Source organism: Salvia hispanica, chromosome 5 (assembly GCF_023119035.1).
Source record: "Salvia hispanica cultivar TCC Black 2014 chromosome 5, UniMelb_Shisp_WGS_1.0, whole genome shotgun sequence".
NCBI classification, from domain to species: domain Eukaryota; kingdom Viridiplantae; phylum Streptophyta; class Magnoliopsida; order Lamiales; family Lamiaceae; genus Salvia; species Salvia hispanica.
The window spans coordinates 164,438-182,647 of NC_062969.1; the positions used below are offsets into that span (position 1 = coordinate 164,438).

An 18,210-nucleotide genomic window follows, 5' to 3' on the forward strand; every position below is an offset into this window, starting at 1 on the left:
CTGAAAAGGTAAAAGGAATGGCTAACTAGAGAAATCAATAACTTTATTATATTTCTTCATAGCTAAAAAAGCAGTATACAAAGTACAATATATAGCTAAGAGACAGATTTCTCAATAGCAATAGTGCCAATAGCAATTACAACATGTTATTTTGAGAGATGAAACTGCTCAGAACATCAAGCTTGCCCATGCACCGATGAAGGCAAATCCTCCAAAGGGGGCCAACCGAGAATACGTTCTATCTTCTAGGTATGCAACCGCATAGCACCTGGAAAATCGACCATTGTTAGTCATAGATATCATACAGAAAATCTAACGAAACCACAAGAAATGTTAAGTCAGCCCATCTCAGGATTTCTCAGGATAGCACCTGGAAAATCGACCATTGCCTTTGTATAGAATCCCATCTCAGGATTTGTCTACAGTTATCATTTTGAAACAAATGCCAAATATGAACTAGTAGTAGTATAATGAGTGAAATCTTCAGAAAGGCAGTCTACTGGAATATATCAGGAGTTGATCATGGTGAGGGATATGTCAGCACATTAAAGTTCTAAGTAACATACAACATACTTAAAATCGGGGCACCTTATACTTTGTCATTATATGCTTGATATATGAATATTGATGTTGTGATTTAGTTACATCCTGAATAGCAAACTATTAGGTTGTGAGGATGCTTCAAAAACAACAGGCAGTTATGCTTTTCCATGTAAAACAGATACCTCCAAGGAAATTTAGAAAAAAAAATCACAACTTTGTAGGAAATAATCTGTGGCAGGGATCACATAGAATCACACCATTCGTCCGTCTCAACTCTTGAGTTGTTAATGAATGATTTGAACAGTGACAAACAATAAGGACGACTCATCATAAAACACCAGAGCAATTCATGCAATAACCTACGAACCAATCCCCAAATGTTCAGTCTTTAGCCATTTAGATATCAACCACCAACACAAGTTTCGAATTTCTTGCCTACATGCAATTCTGCAAGATCAAACATTCTCAACCAGATCATGCTCAGCGAGTTCCACACACTGATATACCAACGAGCTGGAACTCTGTTTCTTGGCCTACTTCAATTGTAGTATAAGATATTGTACATAGATTTTACAATGTGAGCAAAACTCCCAATATACACTCATCTAAACTTATATGAACTGAAAAATCTAAAATGGATCAACCATTTCTTTCATCGTTTCATCAAATCCATGAATAGTAAATTGAGCTTCTACCGAAAGAAAATGACAAGAAACAGAAAACTTACGTCCCCGAAAATGCCACGATTCCAGTAGTCAAAAGGCCTCCAAACTATCAAAAACAATAAATCCACATAAAAAAGACTTGAATGCAAAATCACAAACACGAGAAGTGGGCACTCACAATATTAGGGTGTGAAGTAATAGGAGCGGCGAGCAAAGCAGCTGTGTGAACCAAATGGTACAAATTTGCTGTACGCCACACCTTCAATACGCAATCAATCGCACAGATGAATCACGTCATTGCAAAAAATAACTGAGAAAAACTCGAAAAATAGAGCATAGTTACATCGTTGTAGGAAGGGTTCTTTGGCTTGAAACCATGAGCGCCATAGGTTCCGAGCCCTAGAGCAGCTACACCTGGTTCCAGATGCAGAAATAGCAATCAAACAAAAAATTCGGAGAGAGAGAGGGAGAGAGAGATTGATGTTTACCTGAGATAGCTGCAACTTTGTGCCAGAGACGAGGATCCATTTCTGATTTTCGATTTTTTCTTTTTCGTTTATTTCTTTTTTTCAGTTCTTTGTCCAGCTCCAGTATTTAGCTCAAAACAATAGAAAAAGGGAAAAGAAACTTCTCTAGAGTTTTCCACATCCTCTGTCCTCTATTAACTCTGGAGTATTTAGCGAGTCACACTTTAGCACAATACGAGATTTTAGAAGGTGAGAGAATATATAATTTTTATATTCAGAAGGTGAGAGAATATATAATTTTTATATTCACATGAGATAGAGCTTTTCCAAATATAGAAATGTGACCTCTTTTGTACGACAAACTAAAAAGGAAAGTGTGAGTGAGACGGAGGAAGACATTGACTCTCATTATTTTCATTAAACACCCTACAGTTTCTTCACGTTGGTAGCAAAGATTAATGCTTGGTTTTTGTCTTCAATTTTTCATTTCAATCAATTATCAATGTGATACCAAGATCTGAATGATGCTTTCTATTTTCCTTCAAATTTTTCGTTGCAATACTTTGTTGAAAATTTTAAATGTGATAATCTCAATAGGTCTCGGAGAGGATCGAGATCCCTCAATCCTTCGATAGTTCAATAACAAAATCTCAATTTTTTTCTTGATTTTAGTTTGTAATGAGAAAATTTCCTAGTCAATAGTACAACAATTCAGATAGGCAATAGCATACTTGCTCGATTATGCATTGGTACTATTTACAATGGATAAAATAACACAATAGAAAAGGGCAGCACAGTTGCTGAAAACTGCAGGACTAGCCTTTAAACAAACAGTTAATCATCAAATCTTTCAAGATTGGAAAATATTGATCAAAAAAATCCAAGAACAAAAATCACAAAACTCCAAAAACTTCTCAAGATTTCAATTTCGCAGAGATAGCGAAAAAGCAAGCGATACATAAACAGAGTCAAAATATAAAGCATTTCTATAGAAGCAGGAGTCAAACAGTTCTAAAATCAAGGTTACAAATTACTGAATGGATATGAAGGCAAAGGATTGCTTCTAATCCTCCAACTATCTAACCTTTTTGAGGAAAGTAGGGATCAATCTAGGCTGTGTTTAAATCTATACATTTGTGTCTCTCCCTGCAACGGACAGAGCAGGTTCAATTTCTACTTTCTTTTGCACTTTCATGTCTGTCAAGCCTGTAGTTCAGCTGTGAGGATGCACTTGATATATGTAAAATGGAGTTTTTTCAAGATTACCTCAACTCTTGTTAACTCCTTGCACCTGTTCCAACACACGGCAGTCCGGCTGGAGCTTTTTCGTTTCTGCATTCCACTTGAGGGACCTCGCTTGTGATACTTTTGGGCTCCATGCCTGCAACCTGTGTGCCGTAGTTGTCTGGAGTTGAAGCAAAGATTTTACTCTCACTCACTTTTCCTTCAGATGAATATTGTTCTTCTTCTCGGATCTCAGAAATGATTGCTGTCTGGCCTGGACTTGTCTTATTTTGAAGTCCAGTTTCTCCATGAAGGAGTGCTTCTGGGGTTGCAGCAGGGTCGAGATCCCAGCAGCCCTCAGGCAAGTTAGCGCCTTCAACTTTGAGGGAGCAAGACGGTACCTGGTGTGAAAACCGTAGCATCTCTCTTCTTGGAATCCATCGGGTGCCATTCTTGTCTGTGTCCCTACGGTACACCGTCTTGTATCCATCCAGCTTAATCACAGGCGCTACACATACACCGTTATCTTCGGAATAATCATCAAGAACCTCAACCATTTCGTACTGGTGTCTTACCTCAGCCGGAGTTGTTCTGTTCCAATCCGGTGACCAGTTCCTGTATACAGCCCAAATGTCTCCACTTCTTGGATATATTCTTACACAACCTCCCCTACCAGCCTTCTCCCTAGCAAGGAGATGAGAGAATATGTTGACATGCTCCACTGTTTCGGAGTGAAACACTCTAAAACTCCCACAAGATTTGGTAAACCCAGAATCTAACCAATTCACACTCCCGAATTCAGTGTCAGATTTTGAGCTTAAGTAGCTTATGTAAATCTTGAATGGATCCAGGGAGATGATGTCGCGAATTATACAATATAAGCGAGGCATACCGTCTTCTTCATCATAGAGGGCCCATATCTGCTTAGGCTTAAAGCATCCTTCAGACCTGTCCTGGTCAAAGTCATGGAAGTCCGAATCTGGAACTGTTATAGATACAGTTCTCTTAAGTTCCAATTGTTTATTAGCAGCAGCTGCACGTAATCTATCAGCTTCAGCAAGCGCCTTTCTTTTCTCAGCCTCAACAGCAGCTGCTTCATCAGCCAACTTCATTTCTTCAAGCTTCTTACGAATTTCTGTTCTTGCCTTATCAATTAACAACTGCCTCCCATCAACCGCAGGAGCAGCAGAACTCCGCCTTGTCAAAGTTTCAGCTGCAAAGGGAAGCTTAGCAGCAGGCTTTAATATTCCATTTGCGGTGGCTGAATTAGGTTCTACAGCAACATTTGCACAACCTTTGTCATGCCCATTTGGATACGAGATTCCTAATTCCACTTTTCTCTTCTTGGCTGGTCTCCCCCGTTTGGGTTTCGATCCTTCATACTGACCAGTACGCCCATTAGAGACCATATGACCCGTAGCCTTCACCGACTGATGCTTGCCATTAGCTTTTGTCGGGTTTGCCTCCCCATTGGCTTGGTAAAAGACAAATGAAGATGAAGATAGTCCACTAGGGTCTGAGAGTCCGACAGAATTTCCAGATGCGCTACCCTGAAAGGATATATTAGAAGCATACTCTGATCTATATCCCGTATGATGACCCGACACCACACTCGGTGCACCATAAGCAGTTGTTGGGGGTATATATGCAACCCCACGGCCATGGTTTCCATGACCATAACCATTCTCAGGCGCATAAGAATAGTTATATTGGAAAGTATCATTTGGAGGGGCCAACCCAGTTTCAACGGCAACAAAGACACCGCGACAGTTCTTGCAAGAAAGTCGTTTGTTAACATATTTCCTCAGATACTCATACTGGACACGACAGGAGGTACAGACAGTCCAAAATGTATCGAGTCTTCCATGAGCAGAAAACTTGGAAGGATCACTGTACCCAGCAAATAAACTTCTCCGTTGATCATAAGCACTTCTTTGAGCACTATCAGATAACAGTGTCCATGCTTCAGAAACTAGTCGGAATGCCCCGTCAGCGCCAACAGTTTTGTTCTTATCAGGGTGTAGTGTAACTGCCATTTTCTTATACTGCTTCTTCAATTTGGACTTCTCCACAGATGGGTCCACTCCAAGAATTGAATAGAAGTCAAGTTCTCCATTAGCCGTCGCCTCAGACGCCTTGTAAACTCCAAATGTGGCCACCATCTGAGATATACCATCCAGTTCCTTACATAGTGTCTGAGCTCTCGCAGCATACTTCTGCGCTCCGGCAAAATTTTTCTCCAAAAATTGCTTCTCAGCCAATGTTTTAGCTCTAATGGCTTCCTCCGTGTTGGATCCCATCTCAAGTTCGACTACAATACGCAAGCCCAGATCCTTAACAAAAACAACAAATTACAAGCAGCATATGCCAGGTGACAGATCCGATGGCCTTACAGAAAAAATGACTGCGCTGCATAAAATGAAAACAGATCAAGAATCACTAAATTTCAGCTGTACACGTAATATTAAGCTGACAAAACATGATAAAATCCTGGCTTCAACAACCAATGTAAAAGACGAAGAAAAATCATCCACTGCTCAAGCTATCAATCGTTGTCACTCAGCACCAATCAGACTAAATCAATCGTAAATTCAAATCATCCACTTCACGCAACAAACACAACCAAAAAAATAACATGCAAAAAATCGCAGTGAACTGTTCGAACTAACAAAAACAAACAACTGACGAAACGCAAGCTTCAATTCAACTACGTTTTCACCAAATTCAGCCCAGTCAAACAATATCAAGCTGAATTCAACCCAACGCCATAATTAAACAAATCCTCCGAAAATTCAGCACAATGTTTTTATTACAGAAGATATAAGCTTGAAATCAGCGAAAATTCACTAAAATCCACAATTTTCGACCCAAACAACGAACTTAACAAAAGGAGAAAATCTCAAAATCTAAGCGAGATTCAAAAAATCCAGAACAAAATTAACTACAGAATCTCCTGATCCTACAAAACTAGCTTCAGATCTACACCAAAAATAGGTTTAATTCGAACAAACAGAAATCCACCGCATCATTTCAAAATCACCACCAACAGAATTACCAAAAAAGAAATACAATTAAACCAAAAAGGCCAGCTCAGTTAAGATTAAACTCGGAGCTGGCGGCGAGAAGTAAATACCTCAGCAGAATATTCCGGCGGCCGACGGCAGAGATTCCTCCAGAAATCGGAGCACCAAAAATAAAAATAAAAATAAAAAATAATTATACTGTGGCGAGATTATTTAAACTAGTAGTAGAACTACAACTATACGCAGCAGTTAAAAAAATTATGCTAATGTGTATATATAAATAAATACATTAAATATAAAACTGAATAAAATAAAAATGGAACCAAAACTATATAATAGTACTATTATCATTATTCAATATGTTAATTTTTCATAATTATATTTATTATAGTTGTCTGAAAGTAACAATTAGTATAGTATTTAATTTTGGGGAGGCATCCAAAGGTGAGCCCTTACCAAACAAAATGTTTGGGGATAAATTGAATATAAATATATACGAGGTATTAAATATAATTAAACTATATTTACCATCTTGTAAAAACCAATAGAAAGGCTACATATCTTAATATTTCACCATATGTACTACAAAATATTATGTGTGTTAACTTATTTTCTTTTAAATCTATATATATACATATATATTGTGTAATAATTTTTAAAAAAGGTTTAAAAACAATATACTGTAATTAGAATAAAATAATATCAATAAATTGCAAATATTACCATTTTGTGTGGTGACAAGTTGTTGGGTGGTAACATGGAGTTGTGGGCCACAGAAATTATGGTTCATTTTTGTTCAACTTTATAGTACATAGAATAATATTAATAATTACAAAGTTGGAAATTAAAAGATTCGTAATTATTTTTTTTTGAATGTTATAATATTTGCTAGTTCTTCGTCGACGCATAGGAAAATATATTCACAAAATTACGAGATATTGTAGGAAAAAAAAATTAGTTTATCAAAAACATGATACTATTTCTTAAAAGCTTACCAAGCTCTAACTTACTCTTTTATCCAACACATATTTTGCACTAAATCAATTTACATAATTATTTTAAAATATTATACTATAGTGTAAATTTCGTGTGATTATATATTTTTGTGGGCTGATTTTTTTAAAAAGGGAGGTCGATTGGGCAATTGCTAGTACATTTATTGGGCTAAAAGCCCAATAATAATTAGGTCATTTACAGAGTTGTAAACCTTATTTAGTTTTTTTTAATAGAAAAATGCAATAAATTATTTTAAAATAGTCAGCAATACAATCCAAAATAAAATACCAGATCTCGAAAGCAGGAAACATAAAATAATTAAGAGGTGGAATATGCAGCTAATTTATTGTTCGATCGATGAATCCAACCGACTATTACTATATACATTTAAGTCTCCATAATAATAATAGTTGACATGCCAAAAAAACAACTTCCGTAGTTTTAAGAAATGCAAATTGCAATAAATTCACTCCTCCTGATTATATTCACCTCTCTAAATAGAAATAAATGTTATTTAAATCATAAATTTTCTTTATTTGTAGTTAATCTCATAGTAACTTTTAAAGCTAGAATAAACAAAATTATAAATTTTTTATTTTCCTCAATTATCTCATCATAGTAAAATATACTCCATCCGTCTCACATAGGGAGTCACTTTGACTTTTCAGCACTCAGTTTTATAAAAATGATACTAATAAATAGTTAAAGTGGAAAAATGATAAGTAAGAAAGAAAATAATGTATAGACTCTTCTCCACATTACCAATTATGCATTTGTTCTCGTGTCATTTCAAATGTGTATATTTTTATGACACGGATAGAATATTTGGACTTTGGTACGTTGTATTTCACTAATTTTATATTCACATTTTATTAAATTAAATACTCGTCTCTGTCCTCAAAGAATATCACTTTGGGTTCAGCACGGGTTTTAATGCAAAATTGATAAAGTAAGAGAAAGATAGAGAGAAAAAGTAATTAAAGCATTGTTAGTGAGGAATGAGTTCCACCTCATTAGAGATAAAAAGATGTTTTAAAATTGGAAAGTGCATAATTTTTGTGGGACGGACTAAAAAGAAAAGAGTGCATATTTTTGTCAGGTGGGACCTTGCACCACCATGGGCCAGAACGGCCCAACCCAACCTAGGCGCATCACCGAAGTGGACTAGCCTGGGCTGGATTTCTTTCTATAAAATGGACTACATTTCATTTCTTAGTAAGTTATGTGGGATGGACCGAGTTGGATTGCGAAAAATATTCCCATCCCATTTTTTTTAAGGATGTCCAACCTTTTAAAACTTAACAGTCCAATATAATATTGGATATTTGGAAGAAGAACACGTGCAGTAGAAGTATAATTAATTTTCATTATGTAAATATTACTATAAAATTGGGAGGAACTTATATTAACCATATATAGACTTTGAAGCATTAGTTCAGAAAGAAATAAATAAAAGTGTGGAGAGAAAAGGAAAGAAGAAATGAATGTGATTATTTATATTGAATTGAATTTGAAAAATAAATAGAATATCTAAGTCATCCAGCTTTGCATAGAAAGATGAGGGAGGAGGGCGGGGTGGCGGCGCCGGCGAGAAAGAGCCTCTCATAATAATCGACGCAGAAAAGGGAGAGGGAGAGGTCGACCTCATGGGTGGTCCTCTTGGCGTTGGCGTTGGCGAGGCGGGTGAGCACAGGCTTGACGCAGAGCGTGTAGAGGCGGCGGTACCCCCCGAGCGCCGCCACCACCGTCCTCACGCCCTCCCGAGGCGGAGACAGCTGGCGGAAGCATAGGTGCTCCCACAGGGCGTCGTTTCTCGTTAGGGCGCACCACAGGCGGCACACGCAGGCCGCCACGCCCATTGACTTCTCGTCCAGCCGCTTTAAGATCTCTATCAACACGTCCATGTTGTCGTTGATGCTGAACCTTTTGCACTTCTTCTTCTTCTTCATCATCTTAATATCCATATCAATTTGTTGAGAGAGACAGAGAGATTTACTACTAGTATTTATGAATATGATACTCCTATGTCTTTATAATTTATAAACGCAGCGCTAGGCAGGCATCTGAGGAACAAGAGAAGAGGCCAAAGGAGAAGGTGACAAAGATGGTAGCTAGCTAGTAAAACTGGGGGTAGGGGTAGAGATTAGTAGTAGTATTTCAACCTAATATTTGTTGTTTTTTTACTTGTTGTTTAGTGTAGAGGGCCGTTGCTCAAGCTCGGATTTACATCAAAAAGTAAACGTTATGACTTGTTATATGTATGCTGGCCTCTTTCTGCATGGGATCGTCTCAAACTCTACATCTTTTTGTTCTTATTCCCATATTGCATTTTATTAATTAATTAACAAAAGTCGTATCTATGTGTGTACACACTGATTATGCCACTGCCAAATACTCCCTCTGTCCCCATTAAGAGTCACACTTTTCCATTTCGGTTCGTCCTCAATTAAGAGTCACACTTCATTTTTACAATAATAATAAGCAGGTTCAACATTCCACTAACTCAATTCACTCACATTTTATTATAAAACCAATATTAAAAAATTGGTCTCACATTCCACTAACTTTTTTCAACCAATTTTTCTTTACATTTCTTAAAACCCGTATCTGGTCAAAATGTGACTCCTAATCGGGGACGGAGGGAGTATATATAAAATCATACTCCCTACTTAGCTTCCTTCCTTTATATACTCTATAGATGTTGAAATGATGCAATCTTGAGATCCCACCAAATAGAAAGATATATATGCATGAGAAGCAATAAAATGGTCATAGTCCAGTCTCCATCTGATTGGATTTCCAATCCACAAATATAAAATTCCAAACTCCTATGAAACAGAAAGCATATATCTCTAATTGAAAGATAAAAAAATTACTAGTGATTGAGAAAAAAGATCCATTAAAATCTGAGCCTGCAAAATTCCAACACATCTTCCTACACATACAAAGACTTCTCAACAGTCATATAACCCTTCACTGTTTTCTATTGGCTTGGATTCTTGTTTCTTGGACTCACATTCCCAAGCACACACACACACGCACACACACGTGTGTATGTGTGTATTTTATGAATCTTGTGAGTGTTATATAATTATTCTTGGTTACAAGAAAGGCCCCCCCAAAAAGTGTGACCACTTTTTTTTTTCTTTTCTTCTTACACTATTTTATTGGATCTCACTTGCTCACCCTCTTATCATATGTACTATGTTGTTGTTCCATATTTGAGTAAAAGTCAAACGCATAAATTTTATTTTTTGTAAGGAAATTTTTGGTGATTCTGATGAACCCTTTTCTGAATGGTTATTTTCTGCAACTAAATCTTGTGGAGTGGACGCCTAGCGATCATGTGATTTGACATCTAAATTTTAGATATTATAATTAAAAACATAGGTGTACTATATTATAATTAAAAACATAGGTGTACTATATCATATTATATGTGCTGCGTAGTAAAATATGTAGAGAAAAGTCCCATAAATGTTTGACAGTGTCATTCTATCTTTATAGGAGTATTTATTTCAATAATTAATATAATTAGTTAGAATTTGAATTTGATTTATTCTCGATTGTCATGGGATCGATCCTCCCAAAATTTTGTAAACTTTTATTGTCCTTAAAGTTTAAATATGTGTCATGCCGATAATAAGAAATGAATTTAGAATTCAATTTGATATGATTTTGATTTATTTGTGTTGGTATGAGAGTATTTGATTTTGATTTATTCCCGTTGATATGAGATATTCTTACAAATCTTTATAGTATGGTACAAATACGTCTCATGCAAATGGTAAGAAATTAAACAACATACACTCTCTTTCTCCACCTTTGTTTTGTTCTATATCTCTCCTATTCTATTCTCTCGTCTAATAACTCTATTTTTTCCTCTTTCAATCTATTCTCTCTCCCCATCTCCTTCATGGGCATCTCTCTCTTTGCCTCCCACTTTTAATTTGGAGTTAGAAAGTATTAATTCGAAGGTTTTTGTATCATATGTTCATATTGAATTAATATGTATCTCGATCACTCTCAATATACTCATCTAATAATGTTAATTTTCTGATCATATATATAAGACCTCGAAATCAGAAGTGGAACAATATATCGACCAACAAATATACAAGAAGCAAATTGACAGAGAAAATTGATTCACAACCCATAGCAAAAGTTATGAAATATTTAAGTCTATATATACATCATGATTAAATTTAATGATTATGTTGACTTACGATTGATCGGAGGCGTAACAACAACACTAATAATCCCTAATATAAAATGTTAGATATATACATACTAATAATCTCTCAGCAGGTGATTAAAATCAAGTGAAACAAAATAAAGAAACAAAGAGATACATGGTGAACACAAAAGGATCTAGGAAACGAAACAAATTAATACACACACATGTACATGAAACTAGAGAGAGAGAGAGAGACTACTCCAACTACTCTCTAGCTCAATGCGACTGCAGAATCAGAAGGCATTACTTATCAAAAAAATAAAAATAAATACTATATATATGTATTTTTCTGCTTGTGTCTTAGTGGTCTAATGCATGAGAGCATAAAAGAAAAAGGTTTCTGCATTTGAATTGGGCAAATTCTTCCCCACAAAATTACAAGGAAAGTTCTTCATCATAAATTGCAAAAAAACAGAACTTTGTAAATCAATATATAGCCAAAAAAATGTACTGTTTGATGTGTCCTAATCATCTAAGAGATTGTCATCTTATATTCACCATTTTGTGACAAACCTTACACGGACAGAAATTCAAACACCATGATCAACAATTCCACCACATGTGATTTATTGAACAAAATCACTATCATTAGCATATTATAAATAAGGGATAATTTTTAGTGAAAAATATTAGTAGGTTGTTTTAAAAATGAGTACTACTACTATTAGTACTATAAAATCATTAAATTGGGCCAATTTTAGTTATTGGATCTTGAAATAATGGAATTGCCTTATGGGCTCTTCTAACTAGTAAATTTTGGGCCAATTTTATTTATTGGATCTTGAAATCATGGAATTACCTTTTGGGATTTTCTAAGTGGTGAAGTTTAGCCCAATTAAAAATAGAGGAAGCAATAAAAAAAACAGGGGGTATAGAACACATTACTACAAACATCACAATAATTGATAATTAAGTCTATACATTGTAGTATATTATTTCGTATATTTGTTACTACTTTTAAATTGCTCCATTATAGTCGAGAAATTCTGAGATTCATATATAAATTTTATCAAGTGAAAACCAATAAAGAAAAAAAACAAAATCAATTTCTTCATACACTATTGAATTGATTTCATGCACTTTGAATTTCCATCTTCACTTTCTTGATAAAATCTTCACATTTCCTCTTCAACTCTTCTCTATCAATCCCTTCATCGTCTTCTTCATCATCATAATCATCACGTTTATCCCATTTCTCCATGTGCAGATCTTCTTCAACTAAATCTGCATCAAGGTTGATTTTTTCTTCAAGAATATCTACTTTTTTCTCAGCCCGAGTTCTCGAGCCGGTGATCTTGCTAATGAGGCCGGATGATTGTATGATGAAAACAAGAATCCCATTGCATAAGAGGAAGATGCAGTTCCTCTCAGTTGTGTAGGTGAAGAGCTTGAATTTGAAGTTGAAGTTGGAGTTGAGATAATCATAGGATTGGAGAAAGAGAGATGTGAGAGAGGAGTGAGAGATGAAGAGAGTGAGAAGAGAGAGTGGGAGGAGGATTTTAGTGATCTTCTTCAGATATTTGAATCTGTCTGAATGGTTTTTCATTTGATCATCGTAATGAGACATGATTTTTTTTAGAGAGATAATGTAGTGAGCGAAGAATTTTGGTTAGTTGTGGCAGGTGAAGTGATATGTATTCAATGGTTTGTATAAAGTAGAAATTGGGTTTAATTGACAATGACTTGGGAGTTGGGACTTAGGAGAAGCAGACAATTTTTCTTTTTCTTCTTATTGGGATAAAATGACTTAGGAGGAGATTTTCTTCCCTTTTTTCAATAAATAGGGAATTTTTTTTATTATCATAGTAAAAGGGAAGTAATAAATAATCATAGTCATAATGGGTTCTTCTTATTGGGATAAAATGACTTAGGAGGAGATTTTCTTCCCTTTTTTCAATAAATAGGGAATTTTTTTTATTATCATAGTAAAAGGGAAGTAATAAATAATCATAGTCATAATGGGATCTGGGTATATTTAGAAATTTAGAGGATTAAATCGTCCCATAGATACTAGTATACTTACTAACAAATTAGTCCCCATGAACAATATTTTGCTATAGGGATTTCACCGTTATATATTTATATTTAATTAGATAATATACATTATAAAAATGGTCAATAATACTAGTATAGTATTGATTTAGGGTAAAAGATAGTCCAAACTCCAACCGACACACACTTATACTAAATTTCTTAGGACCGGCGTTTTAGACTATCGAATTTTCAATTTGGTAGGTTGATTTGAACTCTATTAATTTTGACAATTTAATAATTTTGTGCGTGTTGGTAGAGAAGATAAATAAATAAAACATGATAAGAATACAAAATTTAGTTTATGTCATATAACTTCAACATAGATGTTATCTACTTAGCTACAACACCGTAGTAGTAAGAAACATTATGACTAAAAACAAAAGCATAAATGATCAAACTAAATGCTTAAAACTCAACATCACCAAAAACTCAGCTGAAACAATGTCAATTCTTGAGACTTTTGTGCAAATTTCGCCAATGTGAAACCTAAAGCTCGATGATTTTGGTCTTCCGTTTCTTCGATCCTCGACATGAAGAATCTCCTGCCTTCAACCTGAGCTTCGCAGATTCTGAGCCGGCTTCAGAATCTGATTTGTGATTCCTGTCTTCTTCGTCATCACTGCTATCTTCGTCTTCTGATCCACTGCTGCTCTCCTCCAGACGAGCTGGTGGCTGATAACCGGCCATTGCAGACTCGGCTGCAGCAACTGCCTCCGGGGTGTGAAGATCAGCAATACCCAACATCAGATCCTGTCAACAAGAGTAAGTAAGAAAATATAACCATAAAGTCTCAAACTTTTTACACAGCAGTACCATCTCGATGTATTTAGACTCGTCTCCGCTGATCACTTCAATGTCATAGTTATCGGGGCGCTCCTGCATTTAGTAGGAACCACTGTCAGAGCTCGTGTTTGAGAAACTAACAATCAAATAGTATAGAAGGTAGAAACTAGAAAGGGAAGCAAGATCGTGCCTTTGCATCCTCCATCAGTTTCTTGTTCGATTCTGATAAAACTCCTAAGAAGTCTTTCACCTTTCCCAGAACTGCAAGTAGCAAGAGACTTCCCCCATTACTATCGAATCAGATTTCACCCAAGGACACACAAGTTCAGTTATTGAAACCACATGTTGCACAATTAGCATACAAAACATATACAAAGAGTAATCAAGAATGTAATCATCTGATGGTAGAACCACTTAAAGAAACAAGAACCCAGACCAGATGAACTGCTGATTACCTCATACGATACGAGAAGTTTATACATTGCAAAAAAAATGCTGGTTTTCAGCACCCAGTGAACATAATAGGCCCCTAGTCTCAAAACTAACAACTTCAGCAAATCACTTCATCCAACTGGTTGGATCAACAGCCTCTTCCATTCAAATCTATACATCTCCAAGCATAAAAGCATTGCCGGTTTTTCAGCCCCACATATTATAATAGGCACGTCACCTCAAGGCTCAAACAGATCAAATTCATCATCATATGCAACTGATTTGGATTAATTGCCTATTACATGAAGTCTACATATCAAGCAATGCCACTTTTTTGCAGCACCCGGACCACACAATCAATGGTGGAGCATTAAACTAACAATGTGATGATAAGTTGTCAAGAAACTTAACATCAAACCTAAAGCAGCTACCCATAACCCTAAACAGCTTGTCTAAGTTCTTGCGTTCGGTATAATCAGAGTAGAAACATGAATCAACATATCCTAACATGAGCTTGCTTTATTAAACAATGTTAAAAATCCACAACAGAAGCAAAGACACCATTTTTGCAATGAGATTTTCTACAAGCATCACATTACACAAACAACCTGAAGTAAATTATTGATTAAAAACATCAATTAACTTATTTTCCCAAAACATGAGCTTGATTTCTGAATGTTAAAAGTCCACAACAGAAGCAAAGGCAGCAACTTTGCAATGATTTTAACATAATAAGGGCTAATAATATTCTTTTAATATTGGGCTCAACATTGCTATTTTTTTAAATTAAAATAGTATACTTATTACCTAATTGTCTTAAAATTAAAATTAAAATTAAAATTAACATATAATAACATTCATTAATATAAATAGAGTTTATTTTATTTATATCATTAATATAAAAATTAAATTAAATTTCTCGATCTTTATATATCAAATTTTCCAAAAGTTAAAATTGAACCAAACCGAAATAAAAATTTAATTTTTGAGTATTTTGCTCACCTCTACTCCAATTATTGATGAAACGAAACACGAATCGATATAGAACAAAAGGATCCCTCAAAACAACCAGTCATCATCTGACCCTACCAAATTTTCACACACCACACAGTGAAATTAAGAATCTAATTACAAGAACCATGGGTTTAGGGTTCCATCAAATGCTAGGAGTGAAGAAGAAGATGTCGTCGAGCCGGTCGTTGCTTGGCGAATTGCCACCGTACACCAGCAACCCTGGGCGCCCATCGCACCAGCCACCGGAAAAGGCGCACCAGCCTCGTTCCCCGGGAGCTAAACCAGGCTCGTCGTTGTCCCAACGCTTCCATTCCTTTGTCTCGGTGTCCAAAGCATACACCTCTTTGGAGAATTTACCTGCTCCAAGATGACCTAAATCACTTGGATCAATCTCTCCACCATGAATGAAGATATACTTCCCTATACCTACACTTGAAAACATGCTTCGAGGAGTCGGTTTCTCGCCCGACGTCTCCACGCAGCTCCATCTCCCTGCTCTTGGGTCGAAGCAGTGAACATCGTCCAGCTCCTCGCCAGAGAATCCATACACAACCCAAATCTTCCCTTGAACCGAAGCCAGCCCCGGTCCGCCCCTCGGCTTGCACTTCTCCCCGGGCAGGGGAAACCCGATCCACTTCCTATCCACAACATCGTAGGCCCAGAGATCGTTCAGCCTTCCCGCATCCCCGCACCCTCCAAAAACGTACACGCGTCTCCCATCAGCCGTCATCGAGTGGTAGCTCCGGTGAGGGGGGCCGGACGAGAGGAGGGTCCACGTGTCCGTGGCTGTGTCGAAGGAGTAGAACTCGTTTAGCTCCTTATGTGTGGCGTCCCTACCTCCGAAGACGTAGATGGTCTCAGCAATGGAGGCCATCGTCACGCCAACGCGAGGGGGAGGGATGTCGCCCTTGGCATCGGCCACCTTCCATGTCCGGGTAGTGAGATCAAACACGTAGAGGTGGTTGTCCACAGGGACTCGGGGCGAGAACTCACCCCCGAATGCATACGCCTTCTGCCCAACAACAGCAACGGCGTGGGAGCTTCTTGCACCAGGCCCTGCCCCATTTTGCTCCAGCTGCAAATGATGGAATCCCTTGTAATAAACCAACTTTTATTGAAATCAATGTTAAATAATTTGAAGTAGTACTATCTTTTTATTCAAGTTTAGCTGAATTTTATCATGACTATAGTGAGTTTTCTTGCCATACAATATGAAAATTTGCAGTCATCCAAACATACTTCCAAACTTTAAAGTTGTGAAACGTCAAATCATTACTCCAAACACACTTTCAAATTTCCTATTTTACACTTATTCTCAAAGCAAATTCTTTAACTGATCCATTTTCTATGCAATTGCTAAGGGTAAAAAGAGTAAAGTTACCCAATTTCTAGGTTTACAACTTCTTACCCTAAAATCATGAAAGTAGATAAATCATATTTAGGCACATTTCCAGTCAAGAGAAAATCCCATCATTTACAAACCTAAGAACAAATCAAAACCTATGTGATTTTCCACAGAATCAGAAGCCATCATTATCTACCCAGAAACAAGAAATTATTGAAGGCCTAAACAGAGCTAACAATTTTCCAGAGTCACAACAGGTTTCTGAAAAAATTTCAAAAATCATAAAGTAATTCTTTAGGAATCCAAAAACGCAATTCTTCTAAAACTTGTAAATAAAATAAAGGAAAAATTAGAAAAACCTTGACCCATTTGCCTTGTGGAATAGCCATGGTCGGAGATTCAACTGTTCGCTTTTCGCGCAGACTGAGAGGCAAGCTTTTAAGAGCAAAGCTGACACTTCTTTAATAGTGGAGTGGAGAGTTGTAAATTGAGTATAGTAGTATTTCATATAATTAAATTAAATAAATGAATAAAGAAGACTCCAAACATTTTCAGTTGAAAACCATTTTTTAAATTATATTTTTGGCACTCATCATATAGTCTAAAATATTTGAGTAAATTTTTTATCTTTGAAATAATTTGTTTTTGGTAGTAGTTTGAAGTATTTTGATAAATGTATAATAATATTACTACGGAAAAAAAATGATGAATGAGAGAATAATGCACTTTATCATGCCATATATTCTAGTATTATATTGTGGCATATACTGGAGTAATTTTTAAGGTCGAAGCAATTAATTATATTAATAATCCAATTAACTTACGTAGTCACTCACCTCAGCAACCTAATATTTTGATGTGATGACCAACCTATGTGTTAATTTTTTAATGATTGAGAGATTTGTTTTCAATTGAATTTGATGAAAATAAAAGTAAGAAAGGGATGTCACTTAAATTAATATTTGGTGGTGTTTATGTCGTGCATGGAACTTCCTTCGTCCTATAATAAATGGGTGATTAGGTTGCTTAGTAGTGCAAGCAATTAACTTTTTTAGAGCACAATTAGTTTATTGTAGTATAAAGTTTATGATTTTAGGTTTTACTTATTTTCTTTTCATATGGGCTGCCTGAATGTTTATTTGGTCTGGTCTTTATTGATTTTTGGGCCCATTCATTTCGGTCTTAGTTTTTTTATAAGAAGTTGGACAAAATTGGGTCAACTACTATAACTTATACTCCACAATACTGTATAAATATTAAATATGGATCTCAATTAAATATCTCGTAGTTCTTTATTTAGACGGTATCCAATAAATATTTTTTTTCATTCTTACTATTTTTTTTAGTGATGTCGTATTCTACTAATCCATTTACTTATAATCACTATAGTTAATATTTCGCTAATTTTTTCCATCCATTTTACTAATCCATTTACTTATAATCACTA

General features: G+C 35.9%; 6 protein-coding genes across 10 annotated transcripts; all 6 read right to left on the reverse strand.

Moving 5' to 3' along the window:
• Window positions 1-26: 26 nt before the first annotated feature.
• LOC125186620 (transmembrane protein 256 homolog) lies at window positions 27-1,857 on the reverse strand. 2 transcript variants are annotated; one of them, XM_048083024.1, is made up of 5 exons: window positions 1,697-1,857; window positions 1,552-1,622; window positions 1,387-1,467; window positions 1,271-1,314; window positions 27-268 (listed from the first exon to the last, which is right to left on the reverse strand). In XM_048083024.1, exons 1-5 carry the CDS (start codon window positions 1,734-1,736, stop codon window positions 169-171), a joined length of 336 nt encoding a protein of 111 aa, XP_047938981.1. In that variant the 5' UTR covers window positions 1,737-1,857; the 3' UTR covers window positions 27-168. The 2 variants fall into 2 exon arrangements, with proteins under 2 accessions (XP_047938981.1, XP_047938982.1); XM_048083025.1 differs by having other exon boundaries at window positions 1,552-1,616; window positions 1,697-1,855.
• A 783-nt stretch (window positions 1,858-2,640) lies between these two features.
• On the reverse strand, window positions 2,641-6,159 carry LOC125189003. 3 transcript variants are annotated; one of them, XM_048086164.1, is made up of 2 exons: window positions 6,033-6,159; window positions 2,641-5,303 (listed from the first exon to the last, which is right to left on the reverse strand). In XM_048086164.1, the coding sequence occupies exon 2, from the start codon at window positions 5,197-5,199 to the stop codon at window positions 2,953-2,955; it is 2,247 nt and encodes a 748-aa protein (XP_047942121.1). In that variant the 5' UTR covers window positions 5,200-5,303; window positions 6,033-6,159; the 3' UTR covers window positions 2,641-2,952. The 3 variants fall into 3 exon arrangements, with proteins under 3 accessions (XP_047942121.1, XP_047942122.1, XP_047942124.1); XM_048086165.1 differs by having other exon boundaries at window positions 2,641-5,308; XM_048086167.1 differs by having other exon boundaries at window positions 2,641-5,232; window positions 6,033-6,133.
• A 2,194-nt stretch (window positions 6,160-8,353) lies between these two features.
• LOC125186147 (F-box protein SNE-like) lies at window positions 8,354-8,953 on the reverse strand. Its single transcript, XM_048082482.1, has one exon. It carries the CDS (start codon window positions 8,880-8,882, stop codon window positions 8,454-8,456), a length of 429 nt encoding a protein of 142 aa, XP_047938439.1. The 5' UTR covers window positions 8,883-8,953; the 3' UTR covers window positions 8,354-8,453.
• Window positions 8,954-12,227: 3,274 nt separating this feature from the next.
• LOC125188061 lies at window positions 12,228-12,722 on the reverse strand. The gene has a single exon (XM_048084801.1). It carries the CDS (start codon window positions 12,720-12,722, stop codon window positions 12,228-12,230), a length of 495 nt encoding a protein of 164 aa, XP_047940758.1.
• A 747-nt stretch (window positions 12,723-13,469) lies between these two features.
• On the reverse strand, window positions 13,470-15,088 carry LOC125187717. Its single transcript, XM_048084345.1, has 3 exons — window positions 14,163-15,088; window positions 14,003-14,065; window positions 13,470-13,939 (listed from the first exon to the last, which is right to left on the reverse strand). The coding sequence occupies exons 1-3, from the start codon at window positions 14,175-14,177 to the stop codon at window positions 13,676-13,678; spliced, it is 342 nt and encodes a 113-aa protein (XP_047940302.1). The 5' UTR covers window positions 14,178-15,088; the 3' UTR covers window positions 13,470-13,675.
• A 285-nt stretch (window positions 15,089-15,373) lies between these two features.
• Window positions 15,374-17,274, reverse strand: LOC125186453 (nitrile-specifier protein 5). 2 transcript variants are annotated; one of them, XM_048082820.1, is made up of 2 exons: window positions 17,123-17,274; window positions 15,374-16,493 (listed from the first exon to the last, which is right to left on the reverse strand). In XM_048082820.1, exons 1-2 carry the CDS (start codon window positions 17,150-17,152, stop codon window positions 15,561-15,563), a joined length of 963 nt encoding a protein of 320 aa, XP_047938777.1. In that variant the 5' UTR covers window positions 17,153-17,274; the 3' UTR covers window positions 15,374-15,560. The 2 variants fall into 2 exon arrangements, with proteins under 2 accessions (XP_047938777.1, XP_047938776.1); XM_048082819.1 differs by having other exon boundaries at window positions 15,374-16,511; window positions 17,123-17,233.
• Between the last annotated feature and the right edge of the window lie 936 nt (window positions 17,275-18,210).